The sequence below is a fragment of the Hemibagrus wyckioides genome, linkage group LG01 (assembly GCF_019097595.1).
Source record: "Hemibagrus wyckioides isolate EC202008001 linkage group LG01, SWU_Hwy_1.0, whole genome shotgun sequence".
Classification (NCBI taxonomy): domain Eukaryota; kingdom Metazoa; phylum Chordata; class Actinopteri; order Siluriformes; family Bagridae; genus Hemibagrus; species Hemibagrus wyckioides.
The window spans coordinates 13,563,879-13,589,794 of NC_080710.1; the positions used below are offsets into that span (position 1 = coordinate 13,563,879).

At 38.0% G+C, this 25,916-nt stretch overlaps 1 protein-coding gene and 3 non-coding genes across 8 annotated transcripts in view; all 4 read right to left on the reverse strand.

The window, feature by feature from the left end:
- Window positions 1-187: 187 nt before the first annotated feature.
- Window positions 188-259, reverse strand: trnaq-cug (transfer RNA glutamine (anticodon CUG)). The gene has a single exon. It is a non-coding gene; the product is annotated as a tRNA-Gln (tRNA).
- Window positions 260-982: 723 nt separating this feature from the next.
- On the reverse strand, window positions 983-1,054 carry trnaq-cug (transfer RNA glutamine (anticodon CUG)). Its single transcript has one exon. It is a non-coding gene; the product is annotated as a tRNA-Gln (tRNA).
- Window positions 1,055-2,472: 1,418 nt separating this feature from the next.
- Window positions 2,473-2,544, reverse strand: trnaq-cug (transfer RNA glutamine (anticodon CUG)). The gene has a single exon. It is a non-coding gene; the product is annotated as a tRNA-Gln (tRNA).
- A 1,423-nt stretch (window positions 2,545-3,967) lies between these two features.
- Window positions 3,968-25,916, reverse strand: part of npr1b (natriuretic peptide receptor 1b) — a 39,967-nt gene continuing 18,018 nt past the window's right edge. For 3 of the 5 annotated variants that reach the window (XM_058395051.1, XM_058395043.1, XM_058395061.1), the window contains 17 exons: window positions 21,261-21,355; window positions 19,841-19,976; window positions 19,572-19,656; window positions 19,301-19,421; window positions 19,102-19,176; window positions 18,907-18,984; window positions 18,451-18,555; window positions 17,278-17,349; window positions 16,839-16,998; window positions 16,472-16,627; window positions 10,692-10,860; window positions 10,293-10,439; window positions 9,786-9,909; window positions 9,450-9,518; window positions 9,053-9,227; window positions 7,305-7,403; window positions 3,968-5,213 (listed from right to left, as the gene is read on the reverse strand). In XM_058395051.1, the coding sequence (XP_058251034.1) occupies window positions 5,065-5,213; window positions 7,305-7,403; window positions 9,053-9,227; window positions 9,450-9,518; window positions 9,786-9,909; window positions 10,293-10,439; window positions 10,692-10,860; window positions 16,472-16,627; window positions 16,839-16,998; window positions 17,278-17,349; window positions 18,451-18,555; window positions 18,907-18,984; window positions 19,102-19,176; window positions 19,301-19,421; window positions 19,572-19,656; window positions 19,841-19,976; window positions 21,261-21,355 (2,015 nt within the window). In that variant the 3' untranslated portion in view covers window positions 3,968-5,064. Of the gene's footprint in view, window positions 5,214-5,265; window positions 6,627-7,304; window positions 7,404-9,052; window positions 9,228-9,449; window positions 9,519-9,785; window positions 9,910-10,292; window positions 10,440-10,691; window positions 10,861-16,471; window positions 16,628-16,838; window positions 16,999-17,277; window positions 17,350-18,450; window positions 18,556-18,906; window positions 18,985-19,101; window positions 19,177-19,300; window positions 19,422-19,571; window positions 19,657-19,840; window positions 19,977-21,260; window positions 21,356-25,916 lie in introns of those variants that run through there. The other 2 variants (XM_058395036.1, XM_058395069.1) reach the window with 2 other exon arrangements.

A 25,916-nucleotide genomic window follows, 5' to 3' on the forward strand; every position in this document is an offset into this window, starting at 1 on the left:
TGACTAGCCTTGTAGGTCTTTTGGTGGGAAGGACACAAAGCTGGCATCATGGCCAAGCTGAGGTGCACAAAGACCCACGTCAAACCAAACCTCCATGAGCAAGAGGCACGTCACGCTTGCTCAGGCATAATTTAACTAGGCTCATTCTGTATTTTTTGCTGCAAGCACCCCAGAAAGGAGTGCAGAAAGGTCCCACCGAGATTTGAACTCGGATCGCTGGATTCAGAGTCCAGAGTGCTAACCATTACACCATGGAACCATCGATTGTGCCCAGGTCGCGATCTGAGATGTGTAGTCGCGACTTGTGATGCGTTGCCGATGCCCGTGAAATATTTGGCATGCTAAATATCTGGAGCTGTCAGGTGATTCAAAATCCTGCTGTGTGAAAGGAGTTGTGACTGAAAAATACATCTGCGTTGACCTACAGCCAATGGGAGAGAAAGATACAGGCCAGCGGGAGCTTCGGGGAGGAGTAGTTATGCGCTTGGTTGTGAAACGTAGTTCGCGGACCAGACAGAGCTGTCGGCGATTCTTCCTGTTGTGCTGTCATGCAGTGTGTAACCTCCTGTCGCCGATTCATCGTGCAATGTGAACACAGCAGCAACTCTATGCTACCCCAGATAGACATGCAGTGTGAAAACAACGGTGATCCGGCGTCTTTGAAAATCGTGCAATGTGAACACTGCATAAGCTCCCACATAAATTTCATTCCTTAGATTTTGCAGCGAACCCCCATGTGCCTTGCGCAATTGGCATTATTCATGGGACTTGGCGTTTATGTTGTTAGTACCATGCAAATACCATGTTATTGGCACTCTATTGTAACGATGTATTTAGCTTGTAAATTGGTCTTTTTATGTTGTATTATAACCTTGTCATTATTATGTCGTGTCACTAATTTGCAGCCAAACTTGGCTGCGCTCATTCTTAGGCTCTGTGTACCATCACACCAGGTCCCTTGGCTCATAAAGAAGGCATCCGCAGGTTCCACCGAGAGTTGAACTCGGATCGCTGGATTCAGAGTCCAGAGTGCTAACCATTACACCATGGAACCTCCACACGGGGGTAATTTTTGCTGTGTTTTTTAATGTGTTGCGCTGTGTCATATACATTGCAATGATTACAACGATCTCAGGACGGGTAATGCCGAGTTCACGCTGCACGATTTTAGCCCTGATTTTCAGTCGCCGACTAGTTTTGCAAAGTCGCCAACAAATGGCCAAAATCGAAGGCAAATCTTAGCCTGTGCACGCGAGTGACAATCTCGCAGTGTGAGTTAGCAAAGATGCGATCTGACCAAGTCACCGATGAGGCGCCGACGCCCGGGAAATATTTGGCATGCTAAATATCTGGACCTGTCAGCGACTCAAAATCGTGCAGTGTGAACTCGGCATAAGAGGGTTTTGTTCTGTCACTGCTATGCCCAAATTATTGTGTTCTGTCAGGCAAGCAAAGCCAAGCTCATAAAGAAATTTCCTTGTGTAGCATTTGCGGTGTATCTCCATGCCCCTTGCCCAATAAAGAAGGACTAGCATACCGAAATTTGAAATCAAATGGGTGGGTTCAAACTCCATGGTCCTAAGCATTACACGACGCAAACACCACATGGTCTGCAAACTTTTAGCAGTTGTTTTTTTATCTTTCTCAATTTCCTGACACATAGAATTCTTGCCTTTCAGGCAAGGGGCTCTGAGGCAAGAGTCCTGGCCTCATACACAAAGTTGCAGTTTCATAGCACGTGCCCATTGGAAACTCCACCACAGGTTCCGCTGAGATTTGAACTCGGATCATTGGATTCAAAGTCCAGAGTGCTAACCGTTACACCATGGAACCCCAGGAGGAGTAACTGTTTTGCACTGAACTGGTATATGACTAGCCTTGTAGGTCTTTTGGTGGGAAGGACACAAAACTGGTATCATGGCCAAGCTGAGGTGCACAAAGACCCGCGTCAAACCAAACCTCCATGAGCAAGAGGCGCGTCACGCTTAGTTTGCGGACCAGACAGAGCTGTCGGCGATTCTTCCTGTTGTGCTGTCATGCAGAGTGTAACCTCCTGTCGCCGATTCATCGTGCAATGTGAACACAGCAGCAACTCTATGCTACCCCAGATAGACATGCAGTGTGAAAACAACGGTGATCCGGCGTCTTTGAAAATCGTGCAATGTGAACACTGCATAAGCTCCCACATAAATTTCATTCCTTAGATTTTGCAGCGAACCCCCATGTGCCTTGCGCAATTGGCATTATTCATGGGACTTGGCGTTTATGTTGTGTTAGTACCATGCAAATACCATGTTATTGGCACCCTATTGTAACGACGTATTTAGCTTGTAAATTGGTCTTTTTACGTTGTATTATAACCTTGTCATTATTATGTCGTGTCACTAATTTGCAGCCAAACTTGGCTGCGCTCATTCTTAGGCTCTGTGTACCATCACACCAGGTCCCTTGGCTCATAAAGAAGGCATCCGCAGGTTCCACCGAGAGTTGAACTCGGATCGCTGGATTCAGAGTCCAGAGTGCTAACCATTACACCATGGAACCTCCACACGGGGGCAATTTTTGCTGTGTTTTTTAATGTGTTGCGCTGTGTCATATACATTGCAATGATTACAATGATCTCAGGACGGGTAATGCCGAGTTCACGCTGCACGATTTTAGCCCTGATTTTCAGTCGCCGACTAGTTTTGCAAAGTCGCCGACAAATGGCCAAAATCAAAGGCAAATCTTAGCCTGTGCACGCGAGTGACAATCTCACAGTGTGAGTTAGCAAAGACGCGATCTGACCGAGTCACCGATGAGGCGCCGACGCCCGGGAAATATTTGGCATGCTAAATATCTGGACCTGTCAGCGACTCAAAATCGTGCAGTGTGAACTTGGCATAAGAGGGTTTTGTTCTGTCACTGCTATGCCCAAATTATTGTGTTCTGTCAGGCGAGCAAAGCCAAGCTCATAAAGAAAGTTCCTTGTTTCCTTTGAGTGGCTTGTTTCTTGCCCCTTTCGTACATGCCCTAAACTGATAGCATCTGCCATGTTGATTTGGCAGGGAAACCTCTACACCCAACCTCCACATGGAACTGTTATAACTCCAACTTACCTTACCCGGTCCTTTTTGGCATCTCTCGGGCTTAACATAACCCGACATTTTGCTATCTTGTATTCTTCTACGATTGATGACAGAGGTTGTAGCTATCTGGAAAGGATATAAAGGCAGACCAAAGAGAAGCTTGGAGGAATCCCCAACCACTTCTGCAGATACTTGTTGGTCTTCCTCGATACCTTCCACAGTTGTCATAGGAAACTCATAGACTGTGAAGAACTGAAGGAACCTGGGCAGAATATAACCAAGTTTTAAATTTGCTGGGCAATCCGGACCTATCAATCTTCTTCAGCCTTTTTCAGAGATCGATAGATAGATATAGATATGATTTTATGATTTTACGAATGTTCTGCCACTTGTAGTGCCTTATATTGTAGTGTTTTGGTATGGGCACTTAAGCTACCATGTTGTGTTATTACAATGTAATTACATCACTTAGTTTTTTTTAGTGAAATTACTAGGTTGTTACCATGTTGTGATTTAAACATTTCAATTAACAACGTGATATTTAAATGTCAATGTTTTGTCACAGTAAATCCTTTTTTTATATGGTATTATAAGCATTATCATTTATTTCAAGAGATTCATCTGGATCAGCAAAAGAATGTTGACTATTCTGATAAAACCTGAGCATGGATCTTATTTTTGTTTTACAATAAATAAAATTGATTGTATTGTAAAATACAATAAAATAAAATTAATAAGGCTCTCTTTATGTTGTAATATCCTTATTTTAACATTTTATTAAAAAACATTTGTTTTGTAAGATTAGATTTTGATAACTTATCTTCTTATTAACATATTTAACACTTGTTTTTAACATTATAACAATAGATTGCATTGTAGCTCATATAAATCTATCTAAGCACAACATTTTAATGATTAGTGGATACATATAATTTAAAGGCACTTGCATGAAATCAAATGCACTAGCATGTAGCTAATAATAACATAAAAATAGTGTATAATTATGACAGTTTTATTTAGTGTTCAATAACTTATATGTAGTTATAACTTGATTATAAAACACCAAATCGTGAACATTACTAAAATACATGGAGTATCTTGGTAGATCACTAATTGGAACAAACCCCACAAACGTCATTGAACTCACTGAAATCTTGTTAATGCAGTCAACTGATAGTCTGGTATTATAATCTGAGCGTGTTGAATTCCTTATGGAAGCAGTACCACTTTCATTTTGATTTCTTTTTTATTATCTACAGATTCTTCTCTGAAACATCAATATTTAAAACATATATCGCTCAGCGTTACATTTCTCTTTTATAAAATAATGACGCTTTGTAAAACATTGTGAGTGTTTCAGGTATTTCAGATGTAAATATATCTAAACATTTACTAACCCTCTTTCCCAAAGCATAGAGCTGTGATTAACAGTGTGCATCTCAAATGAAATAAAAAAAACAAATGTACTTTCTGCTCACTGTGTGACTAGGCATTGTCAAATGATATAGATGCAATAAATAGATAAATGCAGTACTAGGTATTCTCTGTCACAGAAAATAACCGGCTGAAGAAAATACTTATTAATGTGATATAAATTACATAGTAGTATAACTGATGATTATTTTCACAATACAAAATTAAATGATAAAATCCCAACAAAACTGAAGACACTTTCTATTCTGCAAGTCACAGTAAAATCAATAAACTCAGATGGCAGCTGTCATTTAAAGTTTAGATACAGGATGAAAGTGGATGTATTTAATGGGATTACATGTCCACTCAGGATCATTATGGCATTATATCTATAAACACAAAATATAAGTGGTGATCACAGTGTACAAAATATCTAAAGGTTTCTCTATCAGTAGAAAAGAGTTCATCTCCAACAATGCTGTATACTGAAATACAGGTGAAGGACTGTGCAAAAGTAGGGTGGAGGTCCTGACAGTAAGGATTTAGGTGCACTGTCTGGGTCCTGCTTAGCACCTGACTCTATTCATTCACTGCTCTTTGTCTCTCCCAGCAGCCAGTAGGTTCTCATCTTGCCTTTGCCCTTCATTTCAACATCTCCTCTCAACTCCAGCTGGAAGCAGTTAAATTCCTGCAGTACATCATGTGTGGCTGATGAGACGTGGATCTTCAGGGCTGCCAAAAATATACTATTACTCCAATATATTGTATATATTAATGCAGTATATAAATACATTAACATAAATATATAATATATATCCTTACTAAAGTACAAAGAAATATTGACGCCTTTTCAGAGTAAAATTCTAATTTAAACGTCAATTTCAAAACTCATGCAATGATTGGCCCAAAATGAAAATTCAGGTTTAATGGCATTCATCATTGTGGTATAGTAGCACTAACTTTTTGCTTTATGCAGAGACTTGTGCAGCTAATGAATAGTTATTTACACAAATACAAATTTAGTGTTCAAAATAAATGAAATGACATTTACCTTATTATTCAATTTTCTCTCACTAATAAGGCATATGAAACGTCATTATTAAAAGCATCATGCTAGAAATAGAACAAAATTCAGTCACAACTATGTCAGGATTATGGACTTGTTTTGGACACTAGAGGCCATCATTGTGTGTTTTTAGATTTTTTTTTAGCTTCATGGGCTTGTTTGGCCATGAGAGGCTCTCATTGTGCCCCGTTTTCGTGTTTGTCACATCAGTTATCTTCACCTCTGCACAGTTCGTCTGCCTTGTTCATTTTTGTGCTGCCTTTTGTGAATCTTGTTGTTCTTTGTATTTTTGATTAGTTTTGGCAGGCCTGTGTGTGTGTGTCTGTGTGTATTGATTGTTTTTTTTTGGGGGGATGACTATTTTTTCTCTTTGGGTTTTTCATTGCCAACAGTTGGGCATAGATTATGTTTTTAGCTTCTACCTTTTAGAATGTTTTTATAAGGTATTGGCTTTATTTCATATCGTTTCTTTATTTCATATCGTTTCAGCTTTTTTGGGGAACACATTAAAAAGACATTCCAGCTTATTCCCTGTCCTTGCCATCTTCTCTACAATTGGGTTTTCCACATTTCCTTGTAGTCCAGTCTCAGACTGTTACATAACATATCCTCACAACTATCCTGATTATGTGACAAAATAAACTTCAGATACTTCTGAGTGGTGTATCAGTAAAAAGTTTGCTCTATGGCTGGGAAATAATGTGTTGATGATGCGACAGCCAACTATGGATGGGAGCCAAATTGGGGGCATGAATAGGAGCTAAGGAAGCAGAATTGGCCTCTGGATTGGGGTGGGTGACATATTTGACACCCCTTATATGCTCATATATAGAAATGTGTAGATGCTGTTTTTATCTGAGTCTATGAAACAGCATATGCAGAACGTGGTTGGCTGGATTTATGTGTCAGAGGAAGCATGTGTTAGCCTTGTTTGGTAGATGTAGCATCTAAGGGAGAGCTGGCAAGTGGGTGGGTGAATTTTTGAGTGAATTTTTAAATTAAAATTTTGGGGGCAGAAAATAACTGAGAAGGAAAAAAGACACCTGTAGATCAGGCCATCAAAGTGGGGCTACACCAGGCTAAATGGAAAGGTGAGTTTGGTTACTTCTCATATGCAGTCCCATATGCATTTAGGGAAAAAAATATGTAGTCTGCATTTGTATTTAAATAAAACTATTTATCAGCTGTCCAAGTCTTAAATAGGCTTAAATTGGTCTGTAAAGAAAAGGCATAAAAAAGACAAACACAAATATTTCTTCACATTATATAAAACTATTTATCAGCTGTTTATCAACTATTTATATATATATATATATATATATATATATATATATATATATATATATATATATATATATATATATAAATCATTATTAATCATTATTAATTATAAAGATATATATCATTAAATTTATTTAATTATTTCAGAAAATTAATTAATTGTCATTGAATTGCCATTTAACCTGTAGGAGTGTTAAACATCTCTACATTTTCTCTTAACATAAATAGAGGAGCTCATTTTATTTCACTCCAAATAAAACCATAATGCAATCTTTAATCATAAGAGCATGGCACAGTTATAAGTACCTATACTTCCACAAAAGTTTATTCCTGAAAGAAAAATCTTTTCCTCTTCTATTTAAACAAAATCCATGTTCTATTTTACATGCAGATTTAGAATATCACAGTATCTCGTTACTTTTTTTTTTTTTTTTGAGGATTTTTTATTAAAAAAAAAAACGTATCTCATTACTTACGCTCGCCGTTGGACTCCATGCGGGATGATGTGTTCACTGTGTCTCCAAATAAACAATATCGAGGCATCTTTAACCCTACTACTCCAGCACAAACAGGGCCTGAAATTCCACAATCACACAGACATACATATGGATATTAAATTGTGAAAGAAATTTAAGGGTTTTTGCTATGGATAGTTGACTTACACTGGTGTTGGTATTAACAAAATTGTTTTGTTAGCCAAAAGCTTTACCAAATTATAGTACTTTGCGAAGGTTTTAGGCAGGTTTTACAGCAAGAAATGCTGTAAAGCAAAAATGCTTTCAAAAATAGAAATTTTAATTTTTTATTTTTTTTGTCAATTTACAAAATGCAAATTAAGCAAACAGAATAAAAATATAAATCAATATTTAGCGTGACTACCCTTTTATCTTGCACTTGCACAAAGTCAGGGATTTTGTAGGAGTAGAGACAGGTGTATGTTTAGGCAATTATACCAAGCAGGTGATCATCAATCTCATATGTATGTTGAAACACAGTGAGGCTAAAAACTGGTTGAAAAACAGTCAAACTCTCCTACTACGGTTAGGATGTGGAAGACAGTTTCATGTCACAGGTCATACACCATGGCAGGACTGAGCACAGCAACATGGCACAAGGTAGTTCTACTGACTGGGGTTTCAAGATTTGTTGTTCAAGCTATTTTGAAGAAGCACAAAGGGCAATGTTGTGGACCGTAGACGCAGAGGTCAGCCAATGAAACTTTTGCAGCATATGAAAGATTGTAAGCATCATGCTTACTTCCCTTCAAGTGCAAGATGTCCAGCAGTGCAAAGAAATGGGGGAACCAGTAGGACCCAAGTGCACACATCTACTGTCCAGGAGTGGTCTTCATGAAATAATTGCGGGCAAAAAGCCAGACCTCTGACATGAAAGCAAAGCTAAGCATCTTGTAGGACCTGAAGTGCAGAAAAATGGCAGCAGGTGCTCTGGGCTGAGGAAAGAAAATTTGAAATAATCGGCTGTAGCAGGAGCCAGTTTATTTGACAAAGGGCTGGAGAGCGGTATAATAATGAATGTCTGCAGGCAATAGTGAGGCATGTTGGAGGTTCCTTGCAAGTTTGGGCCTGCATTTCTGCAAAAGGAGTTGGATATATGGTCAGGATTAATGGTGTCCTTAGTACTTAGAAATACAGGCAGATGCTTATCCATCATGCAATACCATCAGGGAGGTGTCTGATTGCTCTCAAATTTATTCTACAGCAGGACAACGACGCCGAACATACAGCCAATGTCATTAATAACTATCTTCAGCATAGAGAAGAAGAAGGGGTACTGGAAATGGTGGTTAGGCCCCCACAGAGCCCTGATCTCAACATCATTGAGTCTGTCTGGGATTACATGAACAGATAGGATTTTAGGTAGCCTACATCCACAGAAGATCTGTAGTTAGTTCTTCAAGATGTTTGGAAAAACCTACTTGCTGAGCTCCTTGAAAAAACTGTGCCAGAGTAACTAGAATAAATGCCATTTTGCAGGTAAAGATATTGATTCGATTTGGATTTGTCTTCTGTTCATAACCTTCCTTTTTTTAAATGATAAAAATAAAGTATTAACACTTCTATTATTGAGAGCATTCTTACAGCGTTTTTCACACCTTCCTAAAACCTTTGCACAGTACTCTACATCCATGGACATAAAGTCTTTACCACTAATGGTAAATTAGTAATGGTAAATTAGTATACACAGGAGCTTGTATTATGCTCACCACTGTGGATACCAATGCGCAGTTTGAGCTGCTGGTCCGGTCGATGATGAATCTTAAATGTTTTGACAGCTTCAAGCAGAGCAAGGGACATGCGAGCAATCTCACATGCATGCATTTTCCCATTACGCACTGGCAGACCAGAGACAACCATATAGGCATCACCAATCGTCTCCACCTACAGGAAAACCGATATATGCATGGAGTCAAGAAAGGTGGGTCCTGTACCTCCAATTAGAAAATAGCACTCCATTAGGGAAAAATAATCAATTTGTCCAAGCTACTTAAAATATAATTTTATCACAAACTAATACAAAACCTAGAATGTTGCATTACACTTGATGTTTTTTTTAACAGAAAAAGAAATTCTTATCAATGTGAACATTATGTCTACAAATACCTTGTAAACATCAAAGTTGTCTATAATAGCGTCAAAACAAGTGTAGAGATCATTTAAGAGAGTCACCACCTATATAAGGGGAAAAAAAGCAAATCATGATGATACATTCATAACAGTGGATAAAATACAAGTGGCATAACATCGCCTATATATTATTCCTATTCTTGTACATTGTGATTAGTCATTCTAATATTCATCTTTACTGTCGACCAATAAACACTAATAATAAAATTACAACAAACAAAAGAGAAAAATGCTTACAGTACAATGGTGACAATTAAGGCAACAATAATATACATACAACATAGGGATGAGTGCAACTTCATTGTGAGATACCTGCAGTGGTGTGCTTTCAGCAGACAGGGCAGTAAAACCCACAATATCACTGAAGTAGATGGTGACTGAGTCAAAAGCCTCAGCCTGCACAGTCTCCCCCCTCTTCAGCTGCTCTGCTACTGAGCTGCATGAAAAAACTGAGAGTTTATACATAAGGATACCATAGTACCACAGCATATAAAACATCACACCCACATACATATACACATTGTGTGCAAAGGTTAAATTGGGATTTAGGACCCACAGTTCTTTTAATGGATGCCAGATATGAGAATACATATTTTACTTTAAGGCATTCCCAAGACAAAGGGCACGGAGTTTTAAACTGTTGGTATTTCAGCATATTTAACTGAGTGCACTAAACATTTTAAGTGAGATGAACCAGGTTAGTTCAATAATTTGTAAAACAATATTATTATATACATATGTCTAGTCAATTATAAAATGGCTAAATCAGGATTTGCTATGTTTATGTTTATGTATATGACATCTGTGGTATTGACTAACTGTGGCAGTATCTGGTAGAGGAGGGCTTCTGCCTTGCGCTTCTCTTCCAGGTAAGCCTGTGTCCTCTCCTCCACCAGCTCCTCTAGATTATTAGCGTACTGCTCCATCCGAGACAGGAGATTATCCAGGATATCTCTACTGTGCTCCCTGGGACAAAGAGAACAACAGTGAAGATGGTCAAATTTTAGAAACTTTAAATAATTTAAGCATATGAATAAGAATATAAAAGCACTATAAAAATTCTGTTTAAAAGGTTAGAATATAAAGAACAATATCTTATATGGCACTGGACTGGCAACAGGTGAGTAAACCAGAGAGTATTATTTGGAGGTAGGAAGATGATATTGAGCTCAAGTTAATGAAATGAATAGTGTGTCTATATACAAATGAGAGCAGTACCTGTTTTGTTTGTGCAGAAGTACTTTAATGTGGCTGAACTCTGGCCTCTCTGCAGGCTCCTCTGCCCAGCAGCGCTGCATCAGGAGCCCCAGCTCCTCACTGTGCACCTGTGTGTTAACAGTCGGCCTCAGGTATGGCCACTCACCCAGAGCCAGACGATCCACTATCTCTGTGGAGTGTGTGAGAGAAAGAAAGAAAGAAAGAAAGAAAGTCGCATTTCTTTCTCTGCTTTCCTTTAACAAATGGCCTAAGACATTCTTTTGTAGTTTATCTCAAGATGCAGATGCAGTGTTAAGAGCCTGCTATTAAGGAAAGAGGAAAATGGTGTCTGAATCGTGTCATTTTATCTTAATTAATTTAGCATGAAATGTGACTGTTAGATTTTTGTTTAAAGGCTGAAATGCAGCTCTCTGTGTCCTCACACATTTATAAATAATGATATAGGAGAGGGACACTCATCTGTACCCAGTCACTACACTGGTACTGGTACTGAGGTACTGGCAATGAGAGCCTCTCCTCACTCACTTATTTTGTATTTACCTTCTTTCTCTCTCTGCCTTTCTGTCTCGGCCATATTTGTCTAATTTTGTTAGCATCTCTGCTTGTAATACCATTATTATGGGAACCATACGTTGTTGCTGTCAGCCTCATGGAATAATTTGGTTCAACAAATTCAGGTGTGAATAATGAGGGGCTATGGTGTGAAAAATTCAAACACCATCTTTATATTTGCTCCTTTGCTTCCCCAGTAATAGCACCTTACATATGATTTATGTTTGATAAATGTATTATGTCTGGTAATAAATATATATGTGAATGTACATGAGTCTTGTGTCTGTGCATAAGTCTTAGTGTGCATTTGTATGTTACAACAATAAATGTTGAGCCTGAAAGCATCAGTAGATTGCCAATGTCAAGTAGGGCAAATAGTCAATAGCCAGATTTAGCACAGGAAAAAGAACCTAATACTCTGTTTTTTTTCAGTAACTGGGAACTTGACCTTTCAGTTTCACAATGACATTTTTAGAATCAAGACATTTTCTGAAATGCTTTAACATGTAATGTTTTCTCCCAGATGGCCTTAATCCCTGTGTTTCTATTTAAAACATATATAAGACTATAAAATCACCATTTTATTCACATAAAATATATAAACATAATACTGTTTTGGTTGTTTATGGAGTACATTGCTCGTGAACAGCTTGGGTCCTCCTTTTACAGCTTGAGTTTCCTCCTAAAACATGCCAGTGAGTGAAATAGCTACTCAAAATTCCCTCTTGTGTGAATGAATATTTAAGTTTGTAATGTTACTTTCCCCAGGCTCTACCTCAATACTGAAAAAATTACTAAAAATGAATGGAAGGATATATTGTGCCGAAGATTTGATTGAAGTAAATAATAGATGTTGAAATGGTCAAAATGAATCAATTATACTTTTAGAGATGGAAGGTTTTTAACTTTCTTAAAGAATATTGCCTGAAACTGAAAACCTTAATACATTACATTAACATTCTATACTATGATATTCGGAGCTTCCATTATAATAATTCTTCAGTGCTAAATATCTTCCTATATATATATATATATATATATATATATATATATATATATATATATATATATATATATATATAACTGGTGAAATGAATCTAGTAATTTACTTACTTATAGTCACAGAGCTATGAAGCTACATCAGAGTAACTATATCATATTACAAAGATTAAGCATAGTAAATTGTAATGAATTTTACATAATCTGTAATGTGATGTACAACTACTGCAATGCAGCAAGGGGATAAACTGACATCCCCCCTTTCTATCATTAGATGGTAGAGTAGTGATGAAGGTGTAATTGGAGGCTAATATCAACAGACAATAGACAATCAGTCTAAAATAATTGTAGTTTCTTAATTAGCTTCTACTAACTACAAGACAAATCCAGATTTCACGTTGATTATAAAATACTACTACTGACCTATACAGCAGTGAATGGTCTTGCGCTGCAGTATCTAAGCAAACTGTTTTTTGTTTTTTTCCCCATGATTTGCCATGCCTACATAGATAAAAAGATACAGTCTATTTAGTAGTATCTCAAGTAGTAAAGACTACAGCAGGGGGCATAGCTAGTCTTGCCGGTTTACCTGACTGTACTTTGCACATAATTTATGTTGTCTTTTAACCTTAAGATGATCACAAGTATACCTAATATGTATTTCTCACTTTCTCTCTCTTTGTCAAGCTACACTTGCTGCTCCAGTGTTACAAGTTTCCAATGTGACCACTTCTTTTCTTCTGACCTGTTAATCCACCCTGATGCCCTACCACTGGTTGGAGTCTTGTCACTTTGTAGTGCTTACTGCTATATAACCACTTGGAGACTATGGTGCCATATTTGAACTGCTGTTGAGATGCTTGGTTTTGCAGTCAAGTTTCCATCATTGAACATTTGATGGCTTCAGCAGGAAGGAATTAGTGTTAAATGTATAATTATTTTAAAAATTGCACTGACAACCCCTCTTGAATATACACTGATCAGCCATAACATTATGACCATCTGCCTAATATTGGGTTGGTCCTCCTTTTGCTGCCAAAACAGCACTCCACTAGATCCCTGAAGGTGTGCTGTGGTATCTGGCAAGATGTTAGCAGCAGATCCTCTAAGTTGCGAGGTGGGGCCTTCATGGATCGGACTTGTTTTGTTCAGCAAATCTCACAGATACTCGACTGGACTGAGATCTGGGGAATTTGGAGGCCAAGTCAACACCTTAAACTTGTTGTTGTGCTCATCAAACGATTCCTAAACCATTTCTGCTTTGTGGCACGGCACATTATCCTGCTGAAAGAGGCCACAGCCATCAGGGAATACCGTTTCCATGAAAGGGTGTACATGGTCCACAACAATGCTTAGGTATGTGGTATGTGTCAAAGTAACATACACTTTGGATGGCAGAAGATTTCCCAGCAGAATATTGCCCAAAGCATGACAATACCTCCATTGGCTTGCCTTCTTCCCATCTCCCATAGTGCATCCTGATGCCATGTGTTCTCGAGGTAACCAATACAAATGCACCCAGCCATCCACGTGATGTAAAAGAAACTCTGATAAATCAGGAAAGGCCACCTTCTTCCGATGTTCCATGTTCCAGTTCTGATGCTCACAAGCTCATCGTCGCCACTTTCGACGGTGTACAGGGGTCAGCATGGGCACCCTGACTGGTCTGCGGCTTAGCAGCCCCATATGCAACAAACTGTGATTAATTGTGTATTCTGACACTTTTCCATTAGGACCAGCATTAACTTTTGAATCAGACCACCTGGGCCAGCATGTTCACCACCATTTTTGATAGATACTGACCACTGCAAACCGGGAACATCCAACAAGAGCTGCGGTTTTGGAGATGCTCTGATCCAGTTGTCTAGGCATCACAGTGTGACCCATGTCAAACTCGCTCAAATCCTTACACTTGCCCATTTTTCCTGCTTCTAACACATCAACTTTAAGGACAAAATGTTCACTTGCTGCCTAATATATCCCACCCACTAACAGGTGTCATGATGAGGAGAGAATCAGTGTTATTCACTTCACCTGTCAGTGCTCATAATGTTATGGCTGATCAGTGTATACAGTTGTAGAAAGGACATTATTTATAATCACACTCTCTGCTGTCACCCAAATGAGGATGGGTAATAAAATTGAATGGAATTGAACAGACAAGCACAATATTAAAATGTGTTTTTTCATTCAAGTGTTAGAAAATGTCTTCTGATATTTTCTTAATTGCTGTAGATTTAGATGTACAGTGGGGCCCAGAGGTCTGAGAATACTAAAGGAAATGCTTCTTTTTGATGTTAACACAAAGGTGTTCATTACTAATATCAGTAATAACCAGCACTCAAGAACTCAAGTGTACAACCTGATGGTCCATCTTGGATGAAATACATCAGTGTGTTGTCGGAACATGTACTGCAGCTTGACACTTTGGCAACATGCCCCAATGGAGTGTTTGAAGCATGTGTGAACACACACCAATTTCATTTACTGAAAATGTGGTCAGGTGATATAACAACAGCATCAGCAAGACCAAAATGTCACATATCCCCAGATTTTTTGGTCTTTAGCAAGCTGTTTATTTGTTGCTTGTGAATTGTCTATTGTATTGTCTGTGTTGTGTATTTTGCTGCATCTGTTAACAACATGGTAAACAATTTAAAAAGGTGTGTGGCACCATGCTCCCGCACACCATGGAAAGTTTTCAGGCCTACCAAGCTGACTTGTAAAGGGAACTGGATAAGTGCTAGGGATTGGATCCTGTGGTGGTGTTGGAACTTCCCCAGGCTGTATACATAGCCTTCTGTGCCACCAAGCAGATGGCCATTACTGTTGACAATTCTATGGCTGCTATGGTTGTCACAGGACTTCTACTAGTCTCTCCCAGCCACAGCCTAGCTCACACAGAAAGGGGCAGAAGGCAACTGTGGCTGCTCATGGCCCCCACACCCTTACAGGATGGGGGCTGGGCAGTGCACTCATGGGCAGCTGCATTTGGGGAAGGACAATCTACCAAGAAAAAGACCTGATGCATGAGGGCTCAGAAGGTGCACCTGGCTGCTCATCCGCCCTAGGCTCATGTACCAATGATCGGCCTTTGCAGACCATTCTGTGCTTCCCTGTCAGCACAGAATTGCACCCTTTTCAGATCACATGGCAGTGTGGTAATGTCTGACAAATCTATCTCAATGGGTTTCTCAACACTGTTGCAGAAACTTTATTTGTCTTGTGGCCCCTCATTTCTGAGTTGTTTTGCACATTGTATCACAAATCAGGTCCGAGGACTGATTTGTCATGATAGATCAAGAGGATGCATACTTTCACATTGAGGTTTGGTTAGAACACAGGCAGCTTCTCAAGTTCACTTCTGGGGTAAAGTCTGCCAATATTGAGTTCTTCCTTTGGTCTAGCTCTGTCACCACACATCTTCACATGCATGGATGCAGCCCTGGCTCCTCCTTGAGTTATATCTACAACAGGCTCAGTTTAGCTCAGTCAAGAGAGCGATCTGACAGTAAGGCATCAAGATGCCCTGCTTGGCCATATCAAGTGCTTGCTGAACCTTGAAAAGTGTGTGCTTTCTTCCATTTGGAGAGAGTTTCTGGGGGTAGTTTGGGCTAGGCCAAGATCTTTCAATGAGGGCTGTGTTTCAAGTGCTGAAAAACTTCCCCAAAGGTTGCATTTCTGCCTGTGGCCAGCAGCCATCTGTGCCACTTCACATGGCCCTGTGGGACAGGGATATACCCTTGGTATGGATATTAACCATAGCATCACCATGATACAGGGCTGATCCTGAGCTGAAGTCCCCTCAGGTTACATATGTAACCCAGTTCCCTGAGAAGGGAAAGATATGCTGTGTCACTTGCCACATGTCAGCCATGCCTGACGTCTTTCTTCAGACAATTAAAATCTATGGATATGTGACATAGATGCCCTTTAATTTTGCTGATGTGTACTCTTATGTCATCTAACCCCATTTTTAGCCAATGAAATTGGCATGTGTTTACACATGCATCTGACACCAGTTCTGCTGGGGCATTCCCCAAAGTGCCAAGCCATGTAGCATCTCATTCCCTTCACAGGGAAGCAAGTTAAATACGTAACTATAGACATCTACTTCTATTTTTAAACAATAAGAAAATATCAGATTTTCAATGTGGCTTCAGACTGTTGGATTCAACTTTATATGGTTAATGCTTAAGATTTAGGGTCTACATCAAAAGTTGACTGACCTTTAGGGCTGAGTGTCTCTTCCTCTATGTAGAAGATGCCTCTGCGCAGTGCCACCTCTTGCAGGATGATGCCAAAACTGTAGATGTCTCCTTTCTGTGTGCCACTTGCAGGAGGGCTGCCTATCCTCAACAGCTCCGGAGCCATCCACAACTTCCCTACACCAATAATGGACACAAACTGATCACAATAGTGCTGTTATAATTTTATACAATTGATATGATATGAAATAACATAACATAATAACAATACAAGACAGCACACCTCTGATATTGGTGCAATAGAATTTGAAGGTTTATATTAAAGTGTGTGTGATTCATCATTTCTACAAAAACAGGTAATTTACAGAGAGTTGTATGGCTGACTTACGTGCATAGTAGCAGTGAGCATCCTCGTTGTTGGATTCAGTCCTGAAGCTTGATAGTCCATAATCAGTGATTTTCAGCACAAAACGGTTATCCACCACACAGTTGGAAGACTTTAAATTACCGTGAGATACAATCACACTGTTATGAAGAAAGGCCATTCCCTATAAAGAAAAAACAGAAAATTGATAGACCCTACAAAAGCAGAAATAATTGCCCATCTACCATCTGAAACTGGTACTTATGTACCTACTTATCTACCTACCTACCTATGATGATAACTGAAAATCACTAGTGAGATTGAACAAAGGCTTCAAGCTACCATTACATCTAAGCTATTCAGTGCCATCAGTGAATCACATTGGCTATTCTTGAACAAAAGGTGAAGGAAAGAAGGGGACAATAACAAAAAAAACATGTATACATTCAAAACATGAATGTACCTTGACAATGTCATTGATCAGAGAGTATTTAAACATCCAGTCGAGTGTAATGCTCTCATTCTCCAGAATGTCCTGAACACAAACATATGACAAGGATGACTGTTTCTTTTTTTTCTCTTTTTTTTCTCTTGTTTGAATAACACTCTTAATTTATCTGCCTGGACAAAAAAAATCAGATTAGAACTTTTCACAAAGGGAACAGTATAGCACACCTTTCTGGGAGTCCTTTCTGGGAGAACAGGCATTGTAGAAGCAATTCAATGAAGATTCTATAAATTACTGAGCATGATAGCGGACTATGGAATAAGCTTTCTCCACTAATCCAGTCAGAAGCTGTCATGTTTTATTTACTTTAGAATCACCATGATTTTCTGATTGCTGTTTATAATTAAAAAATATTTGCATATTCCAAATGTACACTTTATTTGAACCATTAATCATGAAACCAGTATAACTATATCAGAACTATGTAAAAAAAAAAGTCATATGTGACATCATGCATAGTCATAAGTATTGATGTCCATTAATAATAATAACAGCTTATGTCTTGTGTTCTTTACTTCTCAGATACATGATTAGTGACTCTACAAAAGTAACACCTTTATAACAGTATAACAGACACATGTCTTATTAATTATATTTTTGTTTAAAGCAACCCCTTATACTTGTATAAATAATGACATTTCTTTTTATAGTTAAAGTAAAGCCTCCCCCTTTTTAAACAAACTTCACATTCTTTGACACAATAAAGACATTTATGTTCTATAGCTAATGTAACGGAAGCACCCACAACATTTTTAAAATGACTCTATAATAGACATTTGACAAAATAATGATGATCTTGTTCTATAGCTAAAGTAATGTAAGCCCCCTTTTTTAACTTACATAAAATATGTATGTAATGTACAGTATGTATGTATTTAAAATACGTATTTAACCCCATATTCTTAAACTGTGTTCAGATTACTTTTGGGAGAAGAAGTTACTGTAGAACATGAACCAAAACTGTGTGTAATAATTATTGCATCTTCAGGCATTTCTACATTTCTCAATTAACTGCATTAAACTTATAAACAGCATTAAGAGACTTGAGGTGAAGGACGGGGCACTCAGATCTAAAGATTTCTTTTTATTTATTGCATTGTGAAGAGTTTCACAGAAGGCTGGCTTTACCTGCAGACTGCCTCGCAAACAGTACTCTGTAACTATGCAGATGTTGGGAGGATCAATGCATGCTCCAATAAAACGAGTTATATGATCATTCTGCACATCCCGCATCTGAAGAACACCAGAGAGAGACAGCATTAAAGAAACTCTGAGAAAAGGTTTTAATAATAATAATAATAATAATACCAACAACAACTGCAATAATAATCATAATTTAACAGTTGTTGTTTATTTACTTATAAGACCCATACAAAATATATGAATAAACACAATTATTACGCTATTATAAACATCTAGTTTGAAGTTATAACACTTTAGGGCTTGGTTTAACATTCAAGAGTTCTATCAAAACCTGAGAATTTCTCATTCATTGAAGGCTAACCCATTTGGAAGCCCTGATGTATCAAAAAGAACCTCTAGGAGTCTACTACTCATCAGTAAAATGTCTCCTTCTTCACTTACATGCTTCAGTTCAAATAGCACCTTCCTGGTGAGTTCGATGCGTTTTCGGTTGACAAATTTGATAGCCACAATGTTTCCCTGGGAAGGTGACAAACATGTTGAGGATGAGCAGTGGAGTGTAGTTTAACCCCAGCAGAGTAGTAAAACAATATTCAAACAAATATTTTATGTGTGTGTGTGTGTGTGTGTGTGTACCTTAAAATAGGCAGTCTTAGCAAACACCTGGAAGTGGCCGTCAGCAGTCGGCAGAGAGCCATAGTTTGAGCCTCGCTTTGGGGAGGGGGGAGGAGAGTAACTCACAGATGCTTACAGTCAAACTTTTGATGTAAACCCTAAATCATAAGAATTTAAAGCCTTCCTTAAATGATTTAACAAACACCATCTAATCACTCACCAGAGAGAGGGTCAGTTTGCTGCCTGCACTGTGCAGCACCTTCTCCAGATTACTCATGTGCAAATCCTCCCAAAAGATGCGCCAGAGCTGAGCAGCCAGCTCCTTCTCCAGTTTCAGCTTCCTGTATAAGACAGAGTGAAACTGGTAAAGAAACAAAGTATGAAATCCATAAAAGTGGAAGTGATGAGACTAGGTCAAAAACTGACAGAACCTTCTGAAGAAGTGCCTGCAAAGAGCTAATATCCCTCACCTAATCTCACATTGTACTTACCTATATATAAACACGGTGACAGTAAAGATGATGACAAGGATGAAGAACACAACAATTGACACCATCTGGTGCATTGTGATGGTCCCTGAAAAAACAAGTGTGTGAGAAAAACGTTCTTAATTAATTAAATTGAACTCTAAAGAATGGAGAACTGAAATTTACACATTACTTTAGCTAAGCACAATGGAAAGAAATGAATGAAAAATGTAACAAAGAGACCATCACCATCAGTAAATGCTGTGTACAGCTGGGAAAAGTGCATTACTCACGTGCAATGCAGACAGCGTTATCATTCTTGAAACCACAGAAAGGCATGTCAGGGGGAACACTGCCTCCTGGCCAGTGGAAGGCCATGCCAGGCAGCGTCTCCATCTGTTTCTTTGTACCATTATACACAGCCACAATCTAGACAAGAAACAAAAGTAATTAAATTATAAATACCACGCTGAATTCATGATGTCATCAAATGAGCAATTATTAAGGTTATAAATGTAAGGTATAAATTATTATTCCTCATTGCACACATCTAAATCATTGCACTCATTGTACATAACTCCTCTGTATACTGTTTACATATTTAATTATTATCATGGTATACAATACCTTCTTTATTGCACCACTACAATCATTTGCTCATTTGCACTCATTGCATTTACTCATTACATTTACCTCCCTCTGTATACTGTTATATACTGTTATATATGCAAATTATTTATTGTTATATACTTATTATATATGCTAATTATTTGCACTGCGAAATGCACTTCTGGTTAGATGCTAACTGTATTTCGTTGCCTTGTACCCACATGTGCAGTGACAATAAAGTTGAATCTAATCTAATCTAATCTAATCTAATCTAATCTAATCTAATCTAATCTAATCTAATCTAATCTAATTATTAGGTATTATAAGGTATAAATGTCTTTACAGTAAGTACTAATGTTTTAAACATCTATTATTTATATTAAATCATTTATGCCTTTTGAATTTATTTCACTTACTTATTACTTAATTTCAGAAAGGTCTTATAAAACTAGGTATTAATAATCCAAGTAGAATACATTTAAAAGAAAATAATTACTTTTTCTGTGTTTTGCTCTACATCTATATAGACACAACAGCTAACTGTATGAGCAGTGACAGATGAAGTGAATAACACTGATTATCTCCTCATCATGGCACCTGTTAGTGGGTGGGATATATTAGGCAGCAAGGAACATTTTGTCCTCAAAGTTGATGTGTTAGAAGCAGGAAAAATGGACAAGCGTAAGGATTTGAGCGAGTTTGACAAGGACCAAATTGTGATGGCTAGATGACTGGATCAGAGCATCTCCAAAACTGCAGCTCTTGTGGGGTGTTCCCGGTCTGCAGTGGTCAGTATCTATCAAAAGTGGTCCAAGGAAGGAACAGTTGCAATTACAGAGGAGTGTTCATGGATCTAATCAAAATATCAACATTGACATTAACCAGCAAATTATACTTTGAAATAGAGCAATAAAATAGAGTCCTCAACATTTTTATCTATTTCTATTACATCATCATTTGCAACAGCAATTCAGTGCTTGATTATTAAAGTAACCTATTCAACACATATGCTACACACTCACATAAAGACACACACACACACAAACATACACACACACACACAAACACACACAGTGGTGTCGGGGGGTGGGGGGTGTCCCCTACCTCAAAGATGCTGGAGGTGGTATCAGTCATGTCCCATAAAGCAAAGTCAGTCTCTCTGTCACCTTTATCATCTATCTGCACCAGTCCTGTCACACCTGGAGATGCCAGAGTGCAAGCACAGTTGTTAACTTATAACAAGTAGACTGCTCATATACTCAGAATTGAACTGACTTTGATTTACATTTGCCTCAGCCAAACACAAGCTCTGTAATGGCTTTCATTTCATTATTGAAATCTATTAAAATCACAGTTTATATTTAAATTAATTGATGGTACACAATTTGCAAAGTCACAAATTTTGTTCCATAGCTCTGGACCATTGAGCAACTAATGTGCAACTAAAGCTAATGTTTTAGCAACAAACAAAGTGTGATTAGATAATATCAGTGATAAAATTCATATGATTGTTACTGTATTTTATGACAGGCTTTACTATACTCATCTAGACACTTACTGAAATTGTACTCATATCTAGCTATGTGAAGTGTGAACTAATTTACTAGCCGATAACTAACCAGCTAACCATAGGTAGTGTAAGGACACAGGTTCATTATAAAATAGTTTATTCATGTATATATCTTTTAAATCTTTTTTTAACCTAACACATTTTTACTTGTAATTAAAAAACACCTTAGATTTAAGTTATTTTTTAAAGCTAGTCCACTGCACACGTGTTTGTGCATACACCAAAGTTATTAAATATAAACACTATGTGCCCTCCTTGTGCAATCTCTGCATGCTGTGGGTGAAAGGGGCCATATGAAGAAGCCATGGGGCAGACTTCTCATTTCCTGCTCGAATGGCCTTGGCACTATTATGGTGTGAGAGGAACAGGCAGAAGACAGACACTCAGGGGAAGCCAGTATTGACATTTAAACAGATATGAAGAGCTTAGCCATTATCGGCTTGCAAATGTCAGCGCCATAGAGTCCTTCAAGGAAAAAAAGGAATGACAGAAAAAAGGGCAAGCGCAAAAAGAGACACCAAGACTTGAACAAGGTTGAGAAGATGTGGACTAAGATACTCTTAGGGGCTGTGTACACAAATGCACTCACTCCCTAACATATTCCGTTCTGGTAATTGGTCAACATTGCATGTAGCACAGTACAAAATGGATGTTGAGTAAAATAAAGAAGGGATAATAGTAGAGGGGGAGCACTTTTTGTTAATATGCTGGTTAATACGTGTGCTAGTGTTATGACAAAATCCACTGGTGCAATCATTTATAAACCCTTTTTGGCAGAAAAATAGATCCTCTTTAAGCACAAGGGCAAAATAGTGGTTTCATGGAATCATGGAAATAGGGCATAAAGTAAATATGTTTTGAGTGGACAACAAACACTGAACATGTATTAAGGCAGACTTGAACATCAGATTGCACTTAAAGTGCTGTCTTGTTGAGGTGCAAAGATTTGGACTGATCTAACAATAACACATAAATATAGCAAAAATAATTTGCCAGATCTACCTGTCTGCTTATTCTATAAATCACAGTATATAGTACAGATCTAGAGGATAGAGTTAAGTGTAAATAGCACATAAAAATAATAAAGAAGACAAAGTAATTTGCATTTCTTCAGCTTATTGTGATAAACATTCCTTGTTTTACCAGTTGTGTATATAACTACCCCCAACCCCTATTCAATCTGCAGAATAGATTTTGGGTCCTCTTAGCTGTAAATTTCACATTACTGTATTCTTTTCAATACTTTTTCTGTTGATTTTGTCTTATATTTTGGATTGGTGCATAGCTGTAGGCTATAGTCACATTTCTTTTATAAACATATTGTAATATTTTTTTTATTTGTAGATGAACTGTAAAGTAGAGAAAGATGTCCTATTTTCATCCAGAAATCATGGTAAAGGCAAACTTTGGCCCTCAATTGTAGTTTAGTGCAGATTTCTGATTTGTAGCCTATTTGATGTGAGTACTTGTGTTTAGAAAATCCTAAATGAATAATAATCCTGGAATTAATGTTTCTCAGTAAAATATAATATAATATAACATGCAGAAAGGCAGCAATCAAAAAATTACAGCTGATGACAGAAATAGCACTTAGACATAACATGGAAAAGAGGTGCTGCTGCTAACTGAGGTGTGAAGCTTGCCTTTTTATTTGTAACCTTGGCAGTGAAAGACTTGCTGGCTTAGTCACCCTGCTGAGGATGAATGTCACAGACACAGGTTAGTGGATCATTTTTAAGGTCAAAGCTGTTTCATAAAAATGTCATAAACATTGGTATATGACAGTGCACACTCACATGCTCATACACACTCACCAATTTATTTATATCCCCTCAACAAAGGAGTAATACAGGACATAAGTAAATAGAGTTGCAGAAAACATCATAAAATACATCGTCTTACAGTTAAAACATGGACTGTATTAAGATTATCCAGTGAATGGCCTCTCACTTGGCTCAGTTTGTTGCAGCTCACTGAACTGTGAAATCTTTATGAAACCCATCTCATTAGTTAGTGTTTGTATGATGTTCACACACATCATCACATCAAAATTTCGAGATCAATGTTGATCATATTATGTCACACATGCTTTTGATTCTCACTGGTCTGATATCCAACAGTGCACCCTTGCCTTAATTCACTAATTTCTTACAAAAATAATCAAAAAGATGTTGGGTTCACATAGCAGTGGGGTCCAGGGACTGCCACATTTTGATGTCATACGCAATGTCACACTGAAAAATGCAATTGAATGTAGTTGATGTCTAAATGTTGATACATGTTTCTTTAATGAAAAAAAAAAGAGAGTTGAGTTTTCAATAGCATCTAGACTCTACCTTGAACATAGGACATCTGCTGTTCAGTGATTTGACCTGCCTAATTCAAAGCACATATGAGAAAAGGAAACAATAAGCAGCAGTAAAGCTATCTTTTTCATCTGTTCTGTATGTAACAACAGAAAGTGTAATTTCCTCTCTGTGTATAATAAAAGCATGCTTGAATAGGAAGCATGACTATCAGACAGACTATACAGATCTGATTGTGATATATGGATCTGATTACTTGTATCTAAATTACTTGGCTTGACAATTGCAGTAAGAAAGGAAGATGAAATGAAAGAAAAGGTGATGTACCAGTTGAAAAAATGTCTTTATCTCTGTTGTATTATTGTGGCTTTTTATAAGAAGAATGAAATGTGAAAATGTTGGATCTTCCATACAGTGTAATTGTTAAACATAAGATTTCACTACAGTTCTGTAACAATATATGTTAATACTGAATATTAGGTAGAATGTGAAATGCTTTATTTTGAGGACTTTTTGTTTATACCTGTAGTGCAACTAGTAAAATGGTACTAGAAGCATAGCGGTGAGGTAGACCATCCCTCCTCCAACACTCTGCCAGACAACATTCCTGGCAGAGTGCTCAGGGAATGTGCAGAACAGCTAGCGGATGTCTTCACTGACATCTTCAACAACTCCCTGAGCAGAGCTGTTGTTCCTACGAGCCTCAAGACAACGACCATCATCCTTGTGCTGAAGAAGTCTATGGCTGTCTCATTGACTATCATCCCATCGCACTCACACTTATCGTGATGAAATGCTTCAAGAGGCCTCATCATGAGGCACATCAAGACCCAACTACCACCCACACTGGGAGACCTCAGTCAGTCTGGATCAGGAACAGCATCTCCAACACCACCACACTGAGCACTGGTGCCCCTCAGGGCTGTGTGCTCAGCCCACTGCTGTTCACTCTGCTGACTCACGACTGTGCAGCAATGCACAACTCAAACCACATCATCAAATTCGCCGATGACATGACTGTGGGGGGTTCTCATCGTTCTTGACGAGTCAGTGCACAGAGAGGAGGTGAAACAGCTAACAGCCTGGTGTAAAGCCAACAGCCTGTCTCTAAACATCAACAAAACTAAAGAGGTGGTTGTTGACTTTAGCAGAGCACAGAGTGGCCCTTCCCCGCTTTACATCGACGGATCCTCTGTAGAAATCGTCAAGAGCACCAAATTCCTTGGTGTTCATCTGGTGGAAAACTTCACCTGGTCACTCAACACCAGCTCCATCTGGAAAGAGGTATGGAAGCATTCGGGCCCTCAAAACCAGACTGTGAAACAGTTTCTTTCCTCAAGTCATCAGGACTGAAACTGTATCACCTGGTTTGCACCTGGTTGCACACATTGCATTTTATGTAGCTAGGACAAACTTTCTGTCCCTAGTTCTGTGTTGTTGTTTTGTTTTGTAGCTATATATTTGTATGTTGTCTATGTAGCACCAAGGTCCTGGAGAAACGTTGTTTCATTTCACTATGTACTGCATCAGCTATATGTGGTTGAAATGACTTGACTTGACTATATTGACTATATATTATATTCAAGAAATATTCAAAATTAAAATTTATTATGTGCTGTTGTTATACTGTTGTTTTTTATTGACTTTGGATACTATACTGCTCAAAGAAAATAGAATCTTGATAAGTGAATCTTGATAAGTTGAAAATATTTACTAATATATATTGTGTAATTTGTTGAGAAAATGATATGGCAATTGTCAGTGAAAACCAAAATCTTTAACCCATTGAAGGCTGGATTTAAAAACACACCAAAAAATCATGTTTAACATTAAAATTACAGGCTGAGCCAACATGCATGAATTTAATGCTTCTGATGATAAACT